At 45.5% G+C, this 22,784-nt stretch overlaps 1 protein-coding gene across 4 annotated transcripts in view; it reads right to left on the bottom strand.

Moving 5' to 3' along the window:
• ZNF462 (zinc finger protein 462) overlaps window positions 1–22,784 on the bottom strand; it is a 155,732-nt gene that overhangs the window by 69,578 nt on the left and 63,370 nt on the right. The window contains exons 3-7 of one of the 4 annotated variants that reach the window (XM_056117031.1): window positions 16,730–22,347; window positions 15,810–15,962; window positions 13,790–14,076; window positions 11,039–11,157; window positions 5,487–5,678 (exon numbers count right to left, since the gene is read on the bottom strand). In XM_056117031.1, coding sequence (XP_055973006.1) covers window positions 5,487–5,678; window positions 11,039–11,157; window positions 13,790–14,076; window positions 15,810–15,962; window positions 16,730–22,347 — 6,369 coding nt within the window. The remainder of the gene's footprint in view (window positions 1–5,486; window positions 5,679–11,038; window positions 11,158–13,789; window positions 14,077–15,809; window positions 15,963–16,729; window positions 22,348–22,784) is intronic. The other 3 variants (XM_056117032.1, XM_056117033.1, XM_056117034.1) reach the window with 3 other exon arrangements.

Below are 22,784 nucleotides of genomic sequence, written 5' to 3'. Positions count from 1 at the left end.
CACCACCCCAGCCTCATCACTGCAACATCAACAATAGCAATAACAGGGGCTGGAGCGACAGCACAGCAGTGGGTAGGGTGTTTGCCTCGTATGCAATCGATTCGGCTTCAATTCCCAACATCACATATGGTCTCCCAAGCACCTCCAGGAGTAATTCCTGAGTGAATCGCCAGGTGTGACCCAAAAAGCAAAACAAACAAACAAACAAAAAACAACATAATATCAATAACAACAAAGGAGGTAAGGGAGACAGTGAAGAAAGCAGAATACAATTGTTTTCAAAGTTTTGTAACAAGGAATGTGATTCTTCAATTAAAATTATCTTTATTTAAAAAGAAATAATAAGTGCTAATCAGGGGCCAGGGAGATATCCCAAAGCAATGGAGTGCATGCCAGATGGGTATAGTGTCCCCATTTTGATTCCTCTCACCATATTGCCTCCCTAGCACTCCCATGCATGGCCCTGATGGTCCCTAGCCTGCTGGATAGCCTCTTCCCCTCCTAAACCTCAACATATTGTTGTAGCATTCAGAGGTAAAAACAAGTGAAAAGTTGTAATAGAAAAAGCACAAAGCGCCTTTCAACATTACTAATTCATAGTAGAAAAGACTTCTCTCTTGGGTGAACTCTCTGGAGATCTACAGGGGAGGTGTGGTGACCAGAGCTCGAATACCACTGGGGCATCTATCTGCACTCACCGCCTGTATTCTGTACCTTGTCAAGGTATCTATCATTCTGTTTTAAATATATCAGAGTTGCTATTCCTAAAACAGGCAGGCAATTCCATGGAGCATAATTGGATAGACGGAGGAAGTGAAAATAATATACATAACTTCTTTTGGGGGAAGTTCAAGGGAGAAAAAAGATGAAATGACACCAATGGCCCGATTTCTTATAGAGATATGGCTGAAGTAACAGTTCTGTATCTGTTTCCCATGCACTGCATGCCAGACCCAGACAAATTTCATAACTAAGCTATACTGTTCTGGCTTCTTTGTGTGTGTGTGTGTGGGGGGGGGGGGGGGTGCACATGCACGCACATGTCTGTACTGAAAGTAGCCTTAGGAAAAGCTTGACAAAATCCAGTCCTTTTATTTATATGGTAGGAGAAGAAACCCAATAAACACAAACACAGCAGAACATTTCCTTTTGCTGACAACCTTATGATTTCCCCTTAATATATTGTTTAGAATAGCAATTACGTGCCATTTCCATTCTTCTATCTACAGAATTGTTGCTTTTCTTTCCAGCTCCTGAAGAGTATCTGGAGGGTTCACGTGCCAGTTGAAATCTAGGAAGACAGGACAGCCCAGAGCCCCAGTGCTCTGCTCATGTAAAGAACAGGTGTGTGTCCAGGCAGCTGGGGTGAAATCTCTACCTAACACACACACCTTCTCAAGTCTGCCTGTTCACATGGTTCCCCAGGGTGGGGAAGGAAAACGGTTCTAGAATAACCTTTTCAGGCTATTTCCTCTTAACAGTGCAGACTGGCTCTCTCTCCCGGCGGCCAGGAGCATGAGTGAGCCTGAGTGCAAGTATCCGACCACTGAAAATAGCAATGAGCACAGCATGCAACTCTTTTTACTCACCTCCTTCTCCAGGGACTCAGCGTCAAGCACACATTAGTGATTTTCCTGGTTTTATGGGTCTCTACTCCCCCCAGACTGCATCCCATTCTGGGTTTCTGTGTTCGCAGCATCCTGGCATCCATACTGTGGAAAACCTGAACTGAGAGCCAGTAGCACCACAGCTTCTCCCCATTAAAACGTGCAACTGGATTTCACATGTGCATTCCAGACCCTGTTCAAGCCATGATTTACAGGCTACTGTCTAGTCCCACAGCTGTCTTGCCACCCTCAACCCCACTGTGACCTTGCTGTTTCTAGGAATCCAGCACTCAGCTCCCAGGAGAGAAGCTTCCTGATAACCAGCTCCTTAACTATTCCTGCAAGAATTGGTCATTTGTCCAAAATCAAGCAGTATTTTTAGGGAGGATTCAAGAGAACTATTTGTTACATGAATCAATTATCCCCTTCTCAGAATTATTCATTCACGAGACTGCCCCATCTGATGCCTTCTTCCTGTTTACCCTACCTTCTAATCAAGTTATTCTCTTTTTCATACAACTAATCAGTACTGGTCATTTGGCATGAACGTTAGAAACAGCACAGGGAACACTGGAGAAATACTGTAGCAGGTAGGGTGCTTGCCGACATAGTCAAATCCCCAGGTTCAATCCCCAGCATTCCATAGGGTCCCCTGAGAACTTCTAGGAGTAATTCCTAAGTATACAGTGGAGCCCCTGAGCATAGTTGGGTATGATCCCCAAACAACATACAAACAAAAAACTGCACAGGGGACCAACCAGTGAGCTAGCCCTTGAGGTAATTAGCATGTATGAGACCCAGAGTTCAATACTCAATACCAGATTCTTAGCACCACCAGCTGAGGCCACTGAGCACCACTGGACTCAGCATTACCAGGATTGGCTCCATCCCACGCCCCCAATCCTGCTGAATGGGGCCCCTAGAAAAGAAAGCTGCTCGCAGCTCAAAGGACCAGCACAGAAGTTAAGAGCATCTGCCTAACAAGCATGTGGTCCCTGAGTGCAAACCCCCTGGTGTCCCCCATATGTTTGGCACAGTGCAGACACTCTGCTCTCTGTGATCCCTGGCACCACAGTGATTTTTGATCCCACCTTCACTAGACATCTGTGAGCACCACAATTAAAGAGAGATGTGAGCACAGCAACTACCACCAGCATACACAACCCACAACCCTAACCACTATGCCTCAGTGATGAGCACTTACTCCAGCAGGCAGGACTAAAGTTGGGTGAGCCTCAGGACGCACTTGGCCCAAGTGCATATGCCCAGCAACCTGATGAGTCCCAGCCAGCACCACAGTTGTGCAAGTTGTGCAAGTTGCAACTCCCAAGCCTTGACAACAACATTCATAACAAAAGCAAAGGGAAGGAGGCTGAGGGAATTTAAAATAAATAAAAATGAAATTAAATGATCTCATGAAATAACTTCTACTCAGGGCTCCACAGACATGACAGTCAAATTTTTAAGGAAGGAAAAAGGGGCCAGCTCAGCGGGCAGGGGCACATGCTACCATGTACAGAGGGACCTGGTTAGATTCCTAGAACCACATGCTTCTTCCCTTTGCCCATAATACTACCAGGTGTGGCTTTGATACCGCCCAGATTTGCTGGGCCCAAGCACTGAACTGTCCAACCCACTCGCTGGGACTCCCAGGAGACCCTCCAAAACAAAAGAAAAGGGGGGAAACATGCTCTTACATATACTGTAAATTATCTTCCCAGAGCTAAATAAAAGTAGGCAAACTGCGTTTCAAAGAGTTCCACAGCATCAAGTTGGCAGGTACTAGGACAGTCTGTCAGTCTAGCTTCTAAGAATCCAAAATCATCACTCCAAGAGTTAGTCCCTAGGTCCAGGGTTTTGTTTAGTGCAGATGTGAATACTGATCATATCTTGTAAAGATATGATTCTAAGCATTTAGAGCATCAGGACAGTGCTGTATTTGGTAGGATTTTTCTGGGCATAGCAGACAGTAACTAGAAAGAGTAGGAACTAAGGAAATTGCTAGAACTCAACTCATCTTAGTCTCAGCTAAGTTCCTTTAGGAGAAAAATGGTCCATGGAGTGGCTACCCCGTGGATTCCCTTGTTTTGTCACTGAGACCTACCTTTCAAGGCAGCAAGATCAAAGGAAAAGGAAGGAATAACAATGAGGGAAAGGTCTAGGAAATGTTTTTGCTGAAAACATGGTTCCCTAGGAATGACTTCTAGTTTAAAAGCCAATTCACTAAAAATCATATATACAAAGATTTTATTCTTTACTCCAAATTTGTTGGGCTGGAGCGATAGCACAGCGGTAGAGCGTTTGCCTTGCACGCAGCCAACATGGCCGACCCGAGTTCGATTCCTCCGCCCCTCTCGGAGAGCCCGGCAAGCTACTGAGAGTATCTCGCCCGCACGGCAGGGCCCGGCAAGCTCCCCGTGACGTATTCGATATGCCAAACACAGTAACAACAAAGTCTCCAATGGAGACGTTACTGGGTCCGCTCGAGCAAATCGATGAACAACGGGAGGGCCTTTACCTTTACCTTTTACCAAATTTGTTGGTCCTTAGCTGCAATAGATCCATTATTTTCAAGAATCAGACTATCAAAGTGCCAGGGGACATCTGTCATACCTGCCCACATATGCTCCCTACCCACCAGTATATCTGGTAAACAATGACAACAGCAGAACCAGTTTACTCCTCTAATTGAAACTACGGCCCACCAAGGGACAAGAGAGTGTGCTTATTTCATGAGCCACTGTACAAAACTCACTGTACAAAACCTTGGTTCAAGAAAGTCCTATAAGCCAGGGTATCAGCAAGGAGCTAAGCTATGTCATGTCATGTATGTATAAAGGGCAAGGCACCAAGTGCTCCAACTCCATAAAAATAGCTCTGAATCTCAGCATTTATCATTACTTGTTCTCCTAAGGCTGTCTTCTTATGGATCTCATGAATAAAGATGACTTGTATTTACTCTTTTGATAACTCCAAATACATATTTTAAGTTATTCTTGTTCTCTCTTAAGTTGTCCCCTCAACCTCACTTGGCTTCAATCAAATCTCTCCATGTCTGTCTGTCTCTCTGTCCTCTTGCCAATAAGAACAACTCTCCACGTGTTCCTGGATTTTTATTTTAATGTTTAAAATTGGGTAAAGCAGGGCTACAGCATTAGTACAGTGGGTAGGGCGTTTGCCTTGCATGCCGTTGACCCAACTTCTATCCCTGGCATCCAAAATGGTTCCCTGAACACTGCAAGGAGCAATTTCTGAGTGCAGAACCGAAAGTAACTTCTGAGCATTGACGGGTATGACCAAAACAAAATTAAATTTAAAAAGGTGGGGACAGGGGTTGACAACCTTCTGACCCAACTGCCACTTCCTCCAAATAGTTCAGCTTCTGTTACAGATGGCTTCCTTATCACTATTAAATGAGCCTGTGACCCAATCACACAAACTTGCCTCATCCATTCACACTGTCTATTCCGACTCTGAATTCTATGTAGTTTAACATACATATCCATAACCACAAAAAGTTTCACAACACCTATTTCAAATAAAAAAGAATAAGACATAAATAAACACATCTGCCTGGCGTTCCACCCATTTTCGGTTTCTGGTTCATAACCTCAGTGGAAGCATCTAACACAAACCCATCCATCACAAGCCTCTCCTCGAGCAAGGCTGAATGAACACCAGGGCTTGGAACACACCCTCACCCCTTCAACACCACTTCCCACTCCAATTCCCATACTATTCAACCTTCTCACATTTCTTCCTTCCCATGAGCATTTATAATGATCACATGTAAATTCTCTTCTAGAAAGATGGACTGGCAGTGAACCCAAGCCACCTTGATCCCAAGTGGTGATTGTGGGCTCAGAAGCCCATTTTTACCATTGGAGTCTTCCACTTCTTCAGCTGGAGAAGCTTTTTGGGAGGAGTGGTGGGCATGTGAGGAGAGAAGGCTGACAAGTCGTGGCCTGGGGAGGGTCAGGGCTTTCCCGTGGACCTTGAGGGAGTGTTCCTTCAACTGGCTGATTGTCATGGTGGAGAAGGAGCACCAAGAACACTTGTAGGCATGTTCCCCTGGAAAGATGGAGGAAAGGGATGGGGCAGGAAAAAGAGGGTGGGTGGGTACAAGGTAGGGTGGAAAACAAAAGAACAAGGTTACTTCACTCCAGAGAAGCACTTCTCAAGCTTCATGATCTAATAACCTTTATAGACCAATGACCAGCCCATTCCCTCCACAGCTCAGTGCTCCCTTGAGATTCAAAATCTTCAAAGAGCTTCACAATCAAGACCAGTCATTTTCTGTTTATTTTATATTCCATGACAGGAATGAAACTATGGGCTGACTGCCCAACAGGTAATGAAACAAAATGTCTATCTATGCCTCTTTCAAAAGGGTTCCTGATCTTATTCTTTCTACTAGAAATTACCATGTCAGTTTTCACTGAAGTTTGTCTTTTTATTTATATTTTTAAAGGATATATCAATAGCTGGGTAATTACCCAAAAATGAATCTCACAAATTTCAAACTCTGAACTCATCTCTTTCTTTACCTCTTTGCTTACTAGACACTTTCTTGACCCCATGCAAACTATTTTATTTTTATTGAACCAGGGTACAAATTTGAGCATAAAACTGCATTTCAAAATCTAGTGAATAGTGCGAAATGGGTAAAAATAAGCATTTTTTAAACTGGGTATGTGTGTATAAATATGTGATTCTAATATGTGTAAATATGTAAATATGACATTCAGTAAAAATATGTTTTTTGTTTAAATAGGGAAGGGGTAGGCCACAACCAGCAGTGCTCAAGGCTTACTTCTGGTACTATGTTCCGGGTCATTTCTAGCAGTACCTAGGAACCCAAAAGCAGTGTCAGAAACTGAACCATGGTCAGCTGCATGCAACACAAGCACCTTAAGCCCTTGTTTTAATTATTTTTATACCATTGAAACCCAGCATAGATCACGAATGCATTGTCCTAAGTCAGTATTTCCATTCAGATGTATTTTTTTGAAACAAAGCTGTTAAATGACCTTGCTTACACTAGGAACAGGTACTTCCTGGCAGATCAATTCAGGAAGCGATGTTTCTTCAGTACAACAGACTTTGAAATTTCACGCCTACTACTCAATAATTCCACTTCTGAGAATTTATATTAGGGAAATATCTTTTAATGCATAGAAAGCTTTATTCAGAAATATACTTTATGCTAAATAAGTTATAATCTTCTTGATGACACATTTACAATAACAGAAAATGTTAAATATAAAATACTGAGGGCCAGAGAGTAAGGCGCTTGCCTTACATGCAAGCTGACCTAGAATTTATTCCCAGCACTCCACATGGAGCTCACTAGGAATGAGCCCTGAGTGCAGAACCTGGAGTAACTCCTGACCACAACTGGATTTGACCCCAAAACCAAAAAATAAATAAATTAAAAGTTTAAAAAATACTAATATAGAAAAATATAAAGCACATTATTTAATATATTTTAGATTAAATTATAAACATATTGTTAAAATAATTATAAAAGAAAATGGTTAAAGGGCAATATGAATGGGTTGGAAAAATAGTAGCCCTAGTTCAGTCCCTAGCATTGCAATAGTATCCACAGCTCAATTCAAAGCAACTGAGCACTCAGCGGGGCATAGGTCTTGGGCACTGCAGGGTAAGACCCTAGAATTAATAGAATAAAACAAAATTAAATCCAGAGGAGAGGAAAGAGAATGAAGTAGAGGCATAAGAGAGATCCCGTCTTCAGCAATGCAAGTTTTCTGGACCAGGGGAAATGACCCAGTGGATTACAGACAGTAAGTTCAAGTAGGAACACAGGTGAACCTCTGCCCTTGCTCTCACCCCACTGATATGGTCATCATTGTGCTACCCTCAAAATTTCTAAATGGTTTCACATGGAAAGTGAGCCAAACATCCAAACACTGCACTTCTTTTACCACTAATGACTCAGCGCATACATTTTCCAGAAGTCCTTGAAGAGAAATAAAGGACAACTTGAAAGATGCGGTCTAAAGTAGAAGAAAAGTTCCAAGAAGGCAGAGGGCCCACAGGAATACCAGATAGCTCTCCCTGCAATGATTACCTAGGAGTTGGAAGATAATGCAACGCAGGGAACAATGGACTTATTACCATACGAGACATAATGAGACATCAATGTGAAGATTTATATATGTATTTCAATTATAAAAACATAAACAATGTGATACAAAGTATTACACACACTACAGTGCAATATGTGTGGCACACACTTCTGTTGCATATTGTAAATAATATGCATAATTCTGCATAGTATGTATACTTATAAATACTAGAAATACATATATATATAAATTTATATACTATTTAAATGGAGCAATAGCCCAGCGGGTAGATCATTTGCCTTAACGAGGCCGACCTGGCAGACTGGCATTCGATTCCTCTGCTCCTCTTGGAGAGCCTGGCAAGCTACTGAGAGTATCTCGCCCACACAGCAAAGCCTGGCAAGCTACCCATGAAGTATTTGATATGCCAAACATAGTAACAACAAGTCTCACAAAGGAGACGTTACTGGGCCCGCTCGAGCAAATAATGAACAATGGGAGGACAGTGCTACAGTGCTACATTATTTAAATCATATTTACATCATTGGCTAGAGTGATAGCACAGTGGTAGGGTGTTTGCCTTGCACGCAACCAGCCCGGCTGAGCCAGGTTTGATTCCTCCGCCCTTCTCGGTGGAGAGCCCTGCAAGCTACCGAGAGTATCCCACCCACGCGACAAAGCCTGGCAAGCTATCAGTGACGTATTCAATATGCCAAACACAGTAACAACAAGTCTCAAAATGGAGACATTACTGGGCCCACTCAAGCAAATCAATGAACACCAGGAGGACAGTGTTTTTTATATTATATGAATGAAAATATTACACAAATGAAATCAACAGCCAGCTCTTCTAATTCAGTCTCTGAATATCTCACGCAAGTGTAACTGCATGAACCTTGTTGGGTGGTTGTAAGTAGCATAGCCTGAGAGAAAATTCATATCCAGATGATTTGGTTAGTCTAGATGACTTTTTACCCTCTAAAATAAAATGGAATAAGTCATCTAAAACACAAGTTGTCTTGAGTTTTGGGAAAATGTGATTTTTTCCCCCAGTTAAGCCACTCTCCCTGGCAAAGTCACCAAGACCATCAAGTTTCTGACAACAGGGGGCTGGAGCGATAGCACAGCAGGTAGGGCGTTTGCCTTGCATGTGGCTGACCTGGGTTTGATTCCCAGCATTCCATATGGTTCCCTGAGCACCGCCAGGAGTAATTCCTGACTGCAGAGCCAGGAGTAATTCCTGAGCATCACCAAGTGTGACCCAAAAAGCAAAAGGAAAAAAGAAAAAAGGGAAAAAAAAAGTTTTCAAGGATGGGAACTTAATTACATTGCGCCCTCTCTGGATACTTCCCTCTCATGAACCAGTGCACACAGGATCGTCAACTCAGTGGCTTCAAGAACAGACTCTTCAGTTCAGTGGCCCCAGCTCAGTGGCCAGACATCTGCATGCAGCAGTTTCAAAATCCTTCCCATAGGCTAAATCATTACCTAACTCCTTCCAGTAAAAATTTTTGACTAGGAGGAGGCCTACAGGAAAAACTCACCAGATACTATCCCAACTTCTATATTATTTACAATATATAGAAGTTAGGAAAGAATGGTTTGAACTCTGAAGGCTATGACTTTTGGTAGATTCTTCTTGTAGATATAAAGATACAGAAAGACAGGAAAGCCCACACATGCAGCTAATTTCCCTAGCCACCCAGAGCAACTTGGGTCAGTTAGGGATGGATTCTGTACTTTTATTCCATGAAGTCAATTTAACAGGACGCAGCATAGTAGATACGTATTTCCACACAGTTAAAACAAGGTAAAGGTGAAAGGAACAGGGATCTGGGCAGTTCCCACAACCAAATAGGAAAGTGAAATAAATAAACAAACGACATAGAAGAATTCTAGTTCAATAAAAACTTGTTAAATAAAATCCAACCAGCCTTGTGAATACTTTAGGTAAGCAAGCTCAAGGAATTGATTAAATTTTCAGAAAGTTCTTTGATTGTAGGTCAAACGCAGTGAAAGTAGTGTTCTGAAGCCTTCCTTTCCCTTAGTTCCTCTAAGACGCTCAAATTTCCTAAGAGTCTTGCAGGCTTCTGCTGAGTTGGGGTTCTGGGAATAACTGAGGACCTCAGACCCTCCCCATCACTACGTTTCTACAGCCTACTTCTTCTTTCTTGGTTAAATTTGATTAGCTACCTGCGGGCACCCTCTATCAAATGCTAGGCAGAAAAGAGTGAGCGAGAAAGAAAGCAGCATTTTGGCAGTGAAGAGAATGGGGTTTTTGTTTTAGAGTCAAAGTTCGGAATGAGTGAGCTCTATGGTATATATTCTAAGGCTCTGTAACCTCATCTGACAAGAGGGGCACACCAGATACCCTTGAGAGTTGTCATGAGGATAAGATGAAGCATATAATATGCTGAGTGCATATTTGGAAGGTAAGGCATGCTCATGAAAAGATCACAGGGAGATAGGGGATCATGTAATAGAGAGCAGAATGGCTTCCAACGCTCATAACAGTCTTTTTATGGGGGGGCGTGGTTGGGGAAGGGGGTGATGGGCCACACCCAGAGGTGTTCAGGGCTTGTATCTGGCTTTGAGGTCAGTAATTACTCCTGGCAAAGATCAGGAGACCATATAGGGTGCCAGAGACAGAACCAGGGTGAGTTACATGTGCAAGGCTAGCGCTCTACCCACTATACTTTTTCTCCATATGCCCAAAGTCTTTCCTTTTTTAAATTTTATGTTTTGATTACACTCAGCAGTGTTCAGGGATTATTTCTTGCTCTGTGCTCAGTGATCACTCCTGGCAGTACTCAAGCAACCGTATAGGGTGCCAGGGATCTACCTTGTGTAAACCTTGTGCAAGGCGCTCCCTACCTGTCATACTTTCACTCAGGCCTTTCCCCTGCCCTGCTAAGTAATTTCTTATCTCTGGGTAAAAATCTATCCAAGGGTCTTTCATAAAAGATCCCACCTAAATGGGATTTTCTTTGTCCCTTTGAATTTCAAATTTCTAACTTCATTTGAGTTGGGAATTACCCCTAGTCGATGTAACAATATTCTACATTTCCAATAGGAAAGAGAAGATTTAGGAATTCCTAATTTAGAAATTTCTCTAAAAAAATAAAATCTATTAAGTGGAACAGATCAATGATGGATGACATGGTTATTGTATTATTTTGACTTGGATTAATTTCTTAATTTTTCTTCATTAGATTAATACAGAACATGCAAATCATCTGAAGAATAGCCTATTTTCAGGTATGGGATATGAGACTTTGCTAGAGAAATATCAATAGACTTCAAACTTGAAAAACTTATGTATCACTATCAATAACTTACCAGCATGAGCTTTGAGGATGTGAGTTTTCAGCCGGCTGTTGTAGGAGGACTTGAAGGAGCAGAGTTTGCATCGGAATGGTTTATGGTGTCCATGGTGGGTTTGCATATGGCGATCCAAACTTTATATAGAAGCCAGAAGGAAAAAAAAAAAAGAAAAGAAAAATGATAAAATTAAAAACTGCACATAATATTCTTATCTCCCCCCAAGAATCTTATTATTATTTTTTTTAATGAGGAGGAGCAAGAGTTGTACCTACTCTAAAAGAAGGGGGAAGTAAGAAAGGAAGATATCTTTATAGATTGAGAGAAATGGCAGTAGGTAATCACACATTTCCCTTCTCTAGAGGTTGACCATTGGTCATCTCAAACATAAAATATGTGTTAATCAAGTCCTCCCAAAACTTAGGAGTGCAATAAAGTTCATTACCATTTTTAAAGAAGAAATTAGAAAAGATTGCCTTATAAAGGACTTTCTTGGTAAATATTATTTCCACTTTAATCAAGAGCATATGAAAGAAGAGAGGCATTGAAGAAACTGAACTACTTTCTGTAGTCTGAAGTATCTCTAATGTCTCTGTAAATATGGAAGCAGATTGGGAGGGAGCCCAAACTTAGTTATGTTTTCTGATTAATACAACCCTGTTTGCTGTACATCAGTTTCCCAGAAACAAGTTAAAAGGAAGTTATTTAATTATGGTGAGCTCCCAGTATTTCATAATAATTACTAATCTAAAAAAAAGTAATAAATCTACCAAACAAGGTGTGGGAAGAAGTTCTAATTTGTATCAGTACCCCAGAGAGCTAGATTCCATTCTAAATGACTCATATGGGAATGGAGCTGCTTACCACTTAAACACAGAATGCTCTCCTGAGCTCCAAAGCAGCATTTTCAATTGCCTCCGGACATCTCCCGCTGGATGTCCTTTAGCTATCTTAAACTCAACCAGCCCTAAAGAAACTGTGTTATCTCTGCAAAACAAATCCTCTTCTTCATGCTCTTGTTTCTACAACAGCAGTGCCATCTTCTGTGGTAAAGACCCTAATTTCCTCAGTCATCCCCCAAATTTCCTAACTTCTTGGAGTAGCTATTACTACCTCCTAATTGATCTTCCACACATTTTTTTTTCAACCTCATAGGACAAACTCTGTAGACAGAAGTCAGGGATCCAAACCAGCTCTTAGCTCTCTGTTCCTGGGAAAGTTACTTAACAACTGTATTTAATAAAAGGCCTCACTTCTCTTATCCACACAATGGGGAGATAATAAATAGCTCCCCAAAGGGCTATTTTGAGTAATAGATAATAATTGAAGGGGTTTTGCACCATGCTGGCACAGAATAAAGTTCAATTTATATAAATAATTATGAAGATTCACTCACTTCAACCTCTTCCTTTTGTTAGTGATGTAAATTACACAATACTAATCCTGCAGCAACTCTAAGTCTGTTATCTTCTAAAGGACTCAAACCTGATCTTCGACTATTCCTTAACATATAATTTAGAGATTATTTAAACTGAAGTCCCCCCCTCCCCATGAACTTCACTCAGTCTTCTCATCTCTTCCTCCACAGAGTATTTCTTTGTAAGTAATTCAAGCCCCAACTCTCTACTTTAAGACTTGAATAAAAGTCCTACAAATTTCTCCTTGAGCACTTTGCAAAGTGAAGGCACCATTTTATTCCCCTAGAATTTCAAAAAAATTTCCAAAAACAAGCGTCTTGTCTTGTCATCCGTGTGCTTGTTTTATGTATAGCTCTAATATTTTCTTTAAATCAGATAGGGTGTACTACTCAGCTTTATATCCTTCCCCCCCAAGCCTCCAGAATCTTGCCTAGCACATGGCATATACACTTATGTCAGGAAATGTGATAAATGAGGTTCAATGATACTTATTAAATTGATAAAATGGCACAATTTTTTGGTTATTTTTTAAGCCCATGCATGAATCTGATGACAAAAATTTAGAATTATAACCCGTCCTAACCTCTGGTAGAAGCTCTGCCTCCTCCTGCCGTTCAACAACCCACTAACTAGCACTTTATGTTTTTAAAGAAGCAAATAGCCCATTATTTATTTTCAATTATCATAAAAATAAACAGTATGTCAAACTTATAATCAGTCACCTTCATATAAGACTGTCAGAACATATTATTGAACATTAATCTCTCTCACATGGTTCAAAAAAAAGGTGACAAAATAGTATCTCCTCAAAATCCACGGGCTTTCCTCTCAGCCCCAAAAGTCTTCCACACGTCCAACAATTTATAATGTTAAAGCTCTGACAGACCATTGGCAGGTCCTCCCTCCACCATAAACTTCATTCCCTCTCAAGGTCTTTTTTTAAAGTAACATCAAGGTGATTCTTTCATCATCTGCGTCAAAAGTCCCAATACTTCCTTCTTGGTCACTCAGTTTCCCAAATGGAATGCTACTTCCTCAAATGAGGATTCAATTCCCAGTGAACATTGCTGTGACAGATACAGCAGTAAATTCATGTATCACAGAACACATCCGAAACCATCACTTTGAAGAATGCCTACTGTGGCTAACTATAATTTCAGCCAAACTGTTTCCTATTCTTAGCCCCACAGACTGCTGAAGTGACTGAGGCTCAAGGTAACACAGCTGACAGAAGAGCAGGTGTGAACCAGGAGCTGGAACTTCAGACTCCTGCAAGTTTCTGTTCTAGCTCAGCTGCCCTCTCCTCTTACACTCTTCCCAACACCACTCACAACCACTCAATAGCACTTACTTGTGCCTGAAAGCAGAAACAAAGGAGCAATACTGGCAGCTGTACTTGTCCTCGCGGGTAAACATGGCCAAGGCCAGATGGCTCCTCTCATGAGAACGCAGCCCCTGCATGGACATCAGGACTCTGTCACATTGACTACAATGGTATCCCCCCGGCCGGGTTTCATCCTCCAACATTCCATCAAGCAAGCAGTGTTCACCATCCACCCGGTCCACCAGGGTGCCAGTGGCCTCTCTGGAAGCTTCAAATCCATCCAGGAACAAGTGGGAGGGGTCTTCGGCCTCCTGCTAAGAGAACCACACACACACACATGCCCCACCAACAAAATAAATATCCATCATCATTGCCCCCAGCTTTCCTTCTCTTTATTCTCCCAAATGTGTCATTCTCTCCTCGTCTCTGCTTTCTCCCTTGCCTCTCTGGCTCCCCCTTGAGGGAGGGCTAAAAACCTGAGTGCCATTCTACATGGTGGTTCAGTTCAGGACAGCATGGCCACCAGGCACAGTTACTGCTGTTTGGGACACACATGAGGAGGGTCACACCCACAACAAAAATCATTCACCCATTTATCTCCCATCAGAAAACTGTCCAGATGTCCATCTCATCTGCACTGATCTAAAAGTAAGGTTAGCAAAAGGAGAGAGAGAGAGAGAGAGAGAGAACAAAAGGAAATGCCCTGCCACAGAAGCAGGGTGGGGTGGGGGAGATGGGATGGGGGTGGTGGGAGGGCTCCTGGGATCATTGGTGGTGGAGAATGGGCACTGGTGGAGGGATGGGTACTCGATCATTGTATGACTGAAACGCAAACATGAAAATTGGTAAGGATGTAACTGTACCTCACAGTGACTCACTAATAAAAAAATAAATAAATAAAAGTAGGGTTAGGAGTATGGTTCAGAGAAAAGAAGGGATAAAACAAAGATTTGTTGCAGAGGAAACTTAGGCCGTCCTTTGGGGATGAAAGGAAGTGTGAGAACTTGTTCTTTGCCACCAAGCTTGCCCCACCCTGAAGACTCACCCCCTTAAGTGGAGGTTACTGAACAGCCAATTGGTGGCAGCCCGATTAAGAGGTTCGTGTTTGGAAGTAGCTCCTCATTCTTGGAGCTAATCGCATGGGAAGAGTTGCGCTGCTTTCCCCCAGTAATCCCAGGAACCCAGCCACGGACACAGCACTGGGACAGAAGGAAGTGCCTGAAGCTGCCCCAGGAGGCCCCCACTCTGCCCACAGCCAAGGAGCTTCAGTCTTCCATGAAGGAAAGCAAAGGAAAATGAAACAACATATGAGTGATTGCAGAGAGAGAGAGAGACAGAGAGACAGAGACAGAGACAGAGACAGAGAAGAGACCTGAACTGTTCCCCAATGCAAAGGGCTTTGTGACATCCTGGGAGGAAGGCACAATGTCTCACTTATGGGCATGGTGGCTGCTGCTTGGATCATAATGTCCAAAACAGGTGACCTAATACAGGTTGGGGGACAGGGGGGCGGGGGAAGAGTTGATCAGTAATATGGGCAAGGGGGTGGAGGAGACAACAGGTCAGGCTTTTAGTTACAATATCTCTGACACTCCTCCAAGGACCCTGGGTAAGATGCATACAAGATGGGCTTCCCAAGGGTTTTCTGCACTGTCAGCCAGAGAAACGGAAGGGGCCAGGTAGAGGGAAGTAAAAAAGAAGATTCTGAGGGCTGAACTCACAGACTCTCTCTCAAGACCTCAGATGACTCAAAAGAACACCCAATGGCCCTACAGGCAGACTAGGGGGGTGACCCAAAGCCTCCTGGACCGGATGGCCCAGATCCTCCAATGCCAAACTAGCCACATGGAAACTTGACCAGGTGGAGACACGGAAGGTGCGGAAGGTCCAACCTGCAAAGAAATCAAAACAAGCCAGCAAGGTAAGCATCACTCAGGAACGCTCCCGGGCTGGGACGGCCCTTCCTGAGCGGCACGAGCGATGGGGTTACAGAGGAAACTCAACGACTCGCGTGGGAGACGGCTCCTGCGGGCCTCCCGGTTCTCACCTTCACGGCTGGGACGCTGCCATACTGGACGTGCTTGCGGAGGTGGTTGCAGATGGCTCGGAGCGTCGGGTGCACTTCCACACAGAACTTACACTTGTAGCCCACCACCTTCCTCTCCTTGATCTTTGGCACCTCTTCTAAGTGACCAAAAGGCTGGTAAAATACAGTGGTAGCCATCAGTACTCCGAGCCCTCCCTCAATGGCCGGCATTTTAATTCTTGCAGCTTACTAGCAGATTTTATTTTAAAGCAGATTAGCAGGTTAAAAAACCCGGGGAGAGCTATGTGAGTATTTTTAACCGGATTCGTCAGTTCCGTGGCACACTGCCTACTATGCAAAGTCTCTGGAACCCAGACATGGGGCAACTTGTGAGGAGAGAAGATTTCTGTGCAGACGCCTCATCGTCACTGCCACCAAGTTAGCTGGTGTTTCAAACCCATTTCCACCGCGCAGGTGAAACGGTGCACAGCCACGTCACTTAACGAACTTCTTGGCAAAACAGCTACTCCTTGAGCTGTTACAGGTTCCTGTAGCAGAGACTGCAGACCAAGACATGGCTGAGAGGTGCTAATGAGACCACGGGGTGGCCCCCCACTGCCTCAGGACCGAGAGCGAGCGTTGTTGTGTGTCAAGGCCTCGTTATAAGGCTACTCGGCAGAGAGCAATACAGAGAAACCACCCCAACCCTCCCCTAGGGAGCCTGGGGAGGAGTGGAGGGAGGGGAACAAGACCGTGGAGAAGGGCGAGCATAGAAGGGGGGGGAAATAATCAAGCTCGAAATGTTTAATTGACTTATTGAGCTCTCTGGCAAGCTAAGTCACTAGGAAGCTGGTAGCAGTTTGGCTGGCAACGAAGAAGCGCATGTGGGCACCAGTGATGAGAGGCCTCCTGGGGGAAGGGAAATCAAAACATATCCTTACCCTCTCTTGTTTGAAATCTGCAAAAGCACCATCTGCATATTTCTGCTTGCTCAAAAGCTGTTTCCTCCTCTCCTGACGTTTGGCACGCTTCTGGAATTCCTCATTGTGAATGTTCAAGTGTGAGGTCAGCTCGGCTGTGCTTAGCAGCTTGCTATCACAGTGCTTGCACTGGTAGGCGGGGTTCTGCAAGCGGGGGCCGTTGCTGCCGAGGATGACGAAGTCCCTCTTGAGATCCCGGCTGTGGTGGTCAGTGTAATGCATGCACAGGAGCTCCGCCGTGCTGAAGGACAGCTTGAAGCATTTGACACAGCGGAACGGGAGCCACTCCATCTCCTGCGCGTCGCCCTCCAGCTCGGCTTTCTCCAGGCTGCCCCTCTCCTCCTCTTCCAGCAGCAGCGGCTTCTCGTGCTCGTCGGCGTAGACGGCGGTGAAGTAGCCCCCCAGCTTGCTGGCATGCTGCTTCTTGGGGAACACCCCCGGGTGGCGCTTCATGTAATGGGACACGATGCCCTTCTTGCTGAAAGACTGGAAGGAACACAGGGAGCACTTTTTCTTCTCCACGGCCCGCCGGAGCTCCTCGCTGAGCTGGGGCGAGTCGTCCTTGGGCGGGGACGGGATGATCACCTTGTTGGGCTTGTCGCTGATGGTTCTGGAGGCAGCCAGGCAATGGGTGTAATAGGCGTCGATGTCGTGCCGCTTCTGGTAGTGGGCAGCCAGGCCTTTGCGGATGGGGTTGGTGTAGGCACACAGGGCACACTTGAAGAGGTTGTTCTTGCCCTCGGGCTGGGCGCGGACGTTGTTGTGCTTGATGCGGTAGTGCCTGGCGATCCCCTTCCTTGTGGAACAGAAGTACTTGCAGAGCTGGCACCGGAACACCGTGTGGGACACCAGGTGCGAGGTAGAGAAGTGAGAGGTGGACACGGACTCCTCGCCCACCACCTCCTCCTCGGTGACAGAGACCTGGGAGGGGCTCACTTCAGTGGTTATCTCAGGCTCAAGGGACACTGGCAGCTTCGGGGGTGACTGGGAGAAGACATCAAACTCCGGCTGATTGTGGTACTTCTCGTAGTGGATCTTAAGCTTCTCCAAGGTGCCATGGGTGTAGGGACAGAGCTTGCAGCGGTAGGCACCGTACCCTTGCTTGAAGATCCTGCTGGTTTCCTCCACATCGTTCTGGGCAATATCGGTCGACTGCTCCACGTCATGCACGAAGTCCTCGGCTGTCACCTTGATGGAAGGGTGTCGCTTCTGGTAGTGGGTCAGGACGCCGTGGATGCGGGTGTTGATGTACGGGCAATGCCGGCATTTGTAGACGGCACCAGGGTTGATGTCAATGTCCTGGGCAAAGTCAGCTGCCTTCACTTTCATGCCAGGATGCTTCTTCCCATAGTGGGTGAGAAGGCCATGAAGGTTGTTATATTCAGACTGGCAGACAGTGCACTGGTACGGGGTAGAGGAGATGGCAGGGTTAGCGGAAGCCAGCTGGATGCCTTTCTCGGGGGAGAGTCTGGCATCCTCGGGGCACTCGGCTTCCTGCTCGGGGAGTGGGGGGGGCATATTATTTTCACAATTCATGGGGCCCATCAGCTCTTCAGAAGGGGGGAGGAGAGTCTCGACCACGTCTTTCTCCTTGATGATATCCAGCAACCCAGACTCGTCACCATTCATGGCCCAAGGGTGGAACGCTTGGTAGTGACTGGTGATGTCCCAGATGGAGACGGCTTCAAAGGCACAGTCTCGGCATCTGTAGATTTTGGCTTCAGCTGGCATTGCGAGAGAAGGAGGGGATGGGTCTGGCCCCGCCCAGAGTTTGGTAGCCATGTAAGTGTAGTCAACATAATGCTCTGGGTGTCTCCTTTGGTAATGGAGGAGCAAACCATTGGGCTCGGGGTGGGAATAGATGCACCACTCACAGTGGTAGCCAGCTTCTATCAAGCCATCTAGAAACGCCCACCGCATAATGGACGTAACTGTGGCCTTCAGGGCGGGGTGGTCTTTCTTAATATGCTTCCTCAGTGCATAGAAATAGGGGGAGGTATATGAGCACTGCCTACATTTGAGCGCTCGGAGCTTCGTTTTGTCCCGCTCTATACTAGAGGAAGGGACAAGCATGCAACTGCCCGTCTTCTTCTGGTTCCGGTCACAGAGGCTTCTGATGGTGGCTGTGTGCTGCCGGATCACATCGGCATTGGCCTTAAAGTCACGGTGCTTCTTCTGATAATGGATGAGGACACCTTTGACGGTCCGGTTCCCGTAATCACAGTGCTGACAGAAGAACATCTCGTTCTCCACGGGAGGGCCGTCACTCCGGTTCAGCTGCTGCATGGGAGCAGGTGGCCGGGGGGAGCCTTGGAACCCCTCGACCCCTCTCATCATGGCAGCTGTGGGAGGAGCCTGTCTGATATATTTGGCAGTGACCTTTATTTCTGGGTGTCTTTTCTGGTAGTGGACAAGCACGCCCACAACTGACCGATTGCTGTAGGAACAGTGTTTGCAGTAGTAAAGCTCAGTACTGAGGTCTGGTGGTGGGGGTTGTGGGGGGGGTGGGGAACCCATGTTGGACATTTTGGGAGACAGTGGAGCACCCACCTCAAATGACAATTGAGAAAGGGCGGCGCCCCTGTCCACAGACACCATGCGCATGGTTTTCTGGATCCTAAAGTAGGAAGCCTTTTCTTCGGGGTGTTTCTTCTGATAATGGACCAGCACAGAATGCATGTTGGGGCTCGCAAAAGAACAAACGTCACAATCGTACACTACAACGGTGTTCACTGAGGGGTCCTTCTGGTTTTCACATTCTGGAGGAAAGGTCTTGGAAGGAGTGTTTTTACCAAATGGAGACGGCAGGCCGCCACCACGTGCCACAGGCGTGGAAGTCGCCATGCTCTTGGGAGCCGAGTTCAGAATCTCCCGGAGCGTCTGGGATTCTGTGTTCAGCCCTTCTTGTTGCTCCACGACATAGCTGGAAAATATCATTGCGTTGTTGATCTTCACCGTGGGATGCATTCTTTGGTAATGTGGCATCAGGCTCCTAACATTCGGACTCGTGTATGAACAGAACCGACACCGGTAGATCAGATCCGAATGGTCGAAGTTGAGGACATTCATGGCTTCTGGATGGTGTTCGCCGTAATGCTGTTGCAGATCTTCAAAGTTGGTATAATCGATGTAGCATTCCAGGCACCTGTAGACTGCACTGTGGTCATTGGGGTCTAAGATGTACCTAAAACTGAATTTAATATATGGGTGCATTCGTTGGTAGTGGGTGCTCACACTCCGGGCAGATTTGTTGTTAAAGTCACAGTGTTTGCAATAGTAAAGCCTTCCAGAGTCACCAAAGTCTGTAGTTTCATTATTGTGCTCAGTCCCATAGAGAGGTGTTGGAGTGTTCAGCAGGGCAGCATTCGAAACCTGGAGGTCTTTCAGGTTTGCAGAGGAGCCATAGTAATCCTCTTCATCTTCAGAAAGAGTAAGCTCAATCTCAGCCCCATTGGTGGCATTGTAGTCATGGGTGACATTCCTGAAGCTGGGTTCCTTGGGAGGCTCCCCAGCATCTCTCGCCCAGAGCTGCTGGGCTGAAAAGGAGGTGGACACCTCCAGGACTGGCTCTGTTGGCTCTTCTTCCCTATCTAACTCAACCTCTATCTCTACTTCATTGTCTTCCTCTTCCTCCTCGTCATCCTCGACATTGATGACTGCATCTTCCTGTTGTTTGGTTTGGTTAATTTTGCTCTGCAAGTTGCTGGCTATCTCATCAATCCGAGTTCTCTTCTTTACAGGCGATAAATCAAGGGGAAAGTCATTCGCAAGTTTCCTAGAGGCCTTAGCTACAAAATGGTTCTTGGAGGACAACCCAAGAATTGAGGTCTGACTTTTCTTCACAGTGTTACTGGAAGAGGGATGGCTCTCTGTCTCACTTTCCAATGGTAGGCTTGAGGGTTGCCCCTCGAATTTTGGCAAGTTGTCGCAGAATGAGTGTTTGTGCTGCTGATGGACTCTTAGCCCTTTCAGAGTGGTGGTGGAGTAGTTGCACATGGTGCATTTGTAAGGGTGCAGGGGAGCGGCTTGCAAGGGTGGCTGTGGTGGTGGTGGTGGTGGTTGGGGTTGCGGTGGCACCTGATGTGGTGGCTGGAGCGGGGGTGGCTGCGGCTGTGATGGAGGGGGTGGTGGTGGTGGTGGCAGTGGTGGCGGAGGTGGCGGCGGCTGCTGCTGTTGCTGTTGCTGCTGCAAAGGATCCAGCAGGACCCCTGACTTTCTACCATTGACGCTCGAGCTCTCGTAAGACATGACGCCTTCATTCAGTGAGGAAGAAATGCTTTCACTCTGGGAGTTCACAGCATCCCAATCTGACGTTGTACCCGTGTGACACTGTTTGTGAGCCCCGAGTTTCAGGGAGCTTTTGCAAGTAAACGGACATTCGTCACACTTGTAGACGGCGGTCTTTCCAGACAAGTGGATGTTCTCTATATGACGGGAGATGCTCCGTCGATGCATGGTGAGGAAAGGACAAAAAGGGCACTGGAACCTGTTCATGAACCTTCTGAATGGAATCCCCTTGGTCTCCAATAACTTGTTGCCATCTGAGCTCATCAGCTGCTCTGCAGACAGACCTGACGCCTGGTGATCCATGGCATTTAGACCATTCTCACTGTCTATTTCATTTAACTCTTCATCAGAACTAGAGTCATTCAGCATGCTGTTCGTTTCCAGATCAGCAGAAGAATTGGTCATGTCAGCCATTCCATAACGAGATCTCTCCGCCAAGTTAACGAGGCCAGAATTGTGAGGTGACTTCGGCTTCATCTGAGGGTAAGACATGGGTGAAAACTTGGAAGCAGAAGAATTAGGTCTCATGATGGAGTTGCTCATGGATCCCCGGTAGCTGGAGACATTAGTGTTGGGGATCTCCCGGCTTGCAGCATTCATAGACAGATAAGTGGAATTGGAAGTGGGGCTGGGGTCACTGTTCTGCACCTCTGGTAGATTAGAAGTCCCTTCTTGCTGCTGTCTGAGACTGGAAAGTATCTTGACCATACTTCGGTGTTTCTTCATCATGTGGTCACACCAGCGTTCTCGGCGTGGGGTCTGATAGCTGCACCACTCACAGCAAAAGTTGCCTCGAGACTTAGTCAAAGGTTTGACCATGGACTCTAAGATGCTGCGCTCCACCACCTCTGCTGGCAGTTCTTTGCAGGGATCTTGCAGGGACACAGGAGGAACCACAGGGTCTGGCATTGGAGCAGGGGCTGGTGGGGGAGCAGAGGTCTCCTTCAAATTGTTCTTGTGATACATCTTCTGGTGCTTCATTATTCTTGCCCTCCTTGGTGACTTGTATGTGCAAAATTGGCAGGAGAAGACCTTTCCAAATCCCTCATGCATCATGATATTATAATTTAAGGATCCTGGAACTGGGGGTCCCACGGAACCCCCTTCAGCTTGAGCTCCATGGACCTTCCTAGTATGTTCAATGAGGAGGTTTTTTGACCTGAAGTAGCGTACGCAGAACTTGCATTGAAAAAATTTGTTGGTTGGTTTTGGATTAGGAGCAAGATGCTGACTGTAATATCCTGGACTGTGTCCATAGTAACTTCCAGATCCCAATGCAGTAGCATTTTGACCTAAAGAGAAAGCACAAGTTAAGCGGGGAAAGCAAAGCAAAAGCAACAAAGAATTAAGAAATTCAATCACACAAATCAATTTACTTTTCAATTATTCTTCGTTAATAAACATCAGAGTCAAAGCCCTAATGCCTCGAGATGAAGCCCTGAAGAGTATTAACCCAACATTAATGATCATACACATATTGTCTCTCACAGACAAAGAGGAAGTATTGGCTTGAAGTACAAAAAAACAGCCTCATCTTCATTCGCCACATAAGTTTCCTAAGCCGCCACATTCATTCTAGAACTTTCCAAGTTTACTGTCTGTTCTTCAAATAAAGAAGGAAACTGAGAGGCATAAGAAAACTAAGATGACAACATCCTGGGATACTTTAGGCCAGACACATAAAGTCCAAACCACAAAAGATATCTCAGGAAGAGCTACAAACTCTGCA

The sequence above is a fragment of the Sorex fumeus genome, unplaced genomic scaffold (assembly GCF_029834395.1).
Source record: "Sorex fumeus unplaced genomic scaffold, SorFum_2.1 ptg000034l, whole genome shotgun sequence".
Taxonomy (NCBI): domain Eukaryota; kingdom Metazoa; phylum Chordata; class Mammalia; order Eulipotyphla; family Soricidae; genus Sorex; species Sorex fumeus.
The sequence above is the reverse complement of the archived record's forward strand: the minus strand, read 5'-3'. Positions and strand labels throughout refer to the sequence as shown.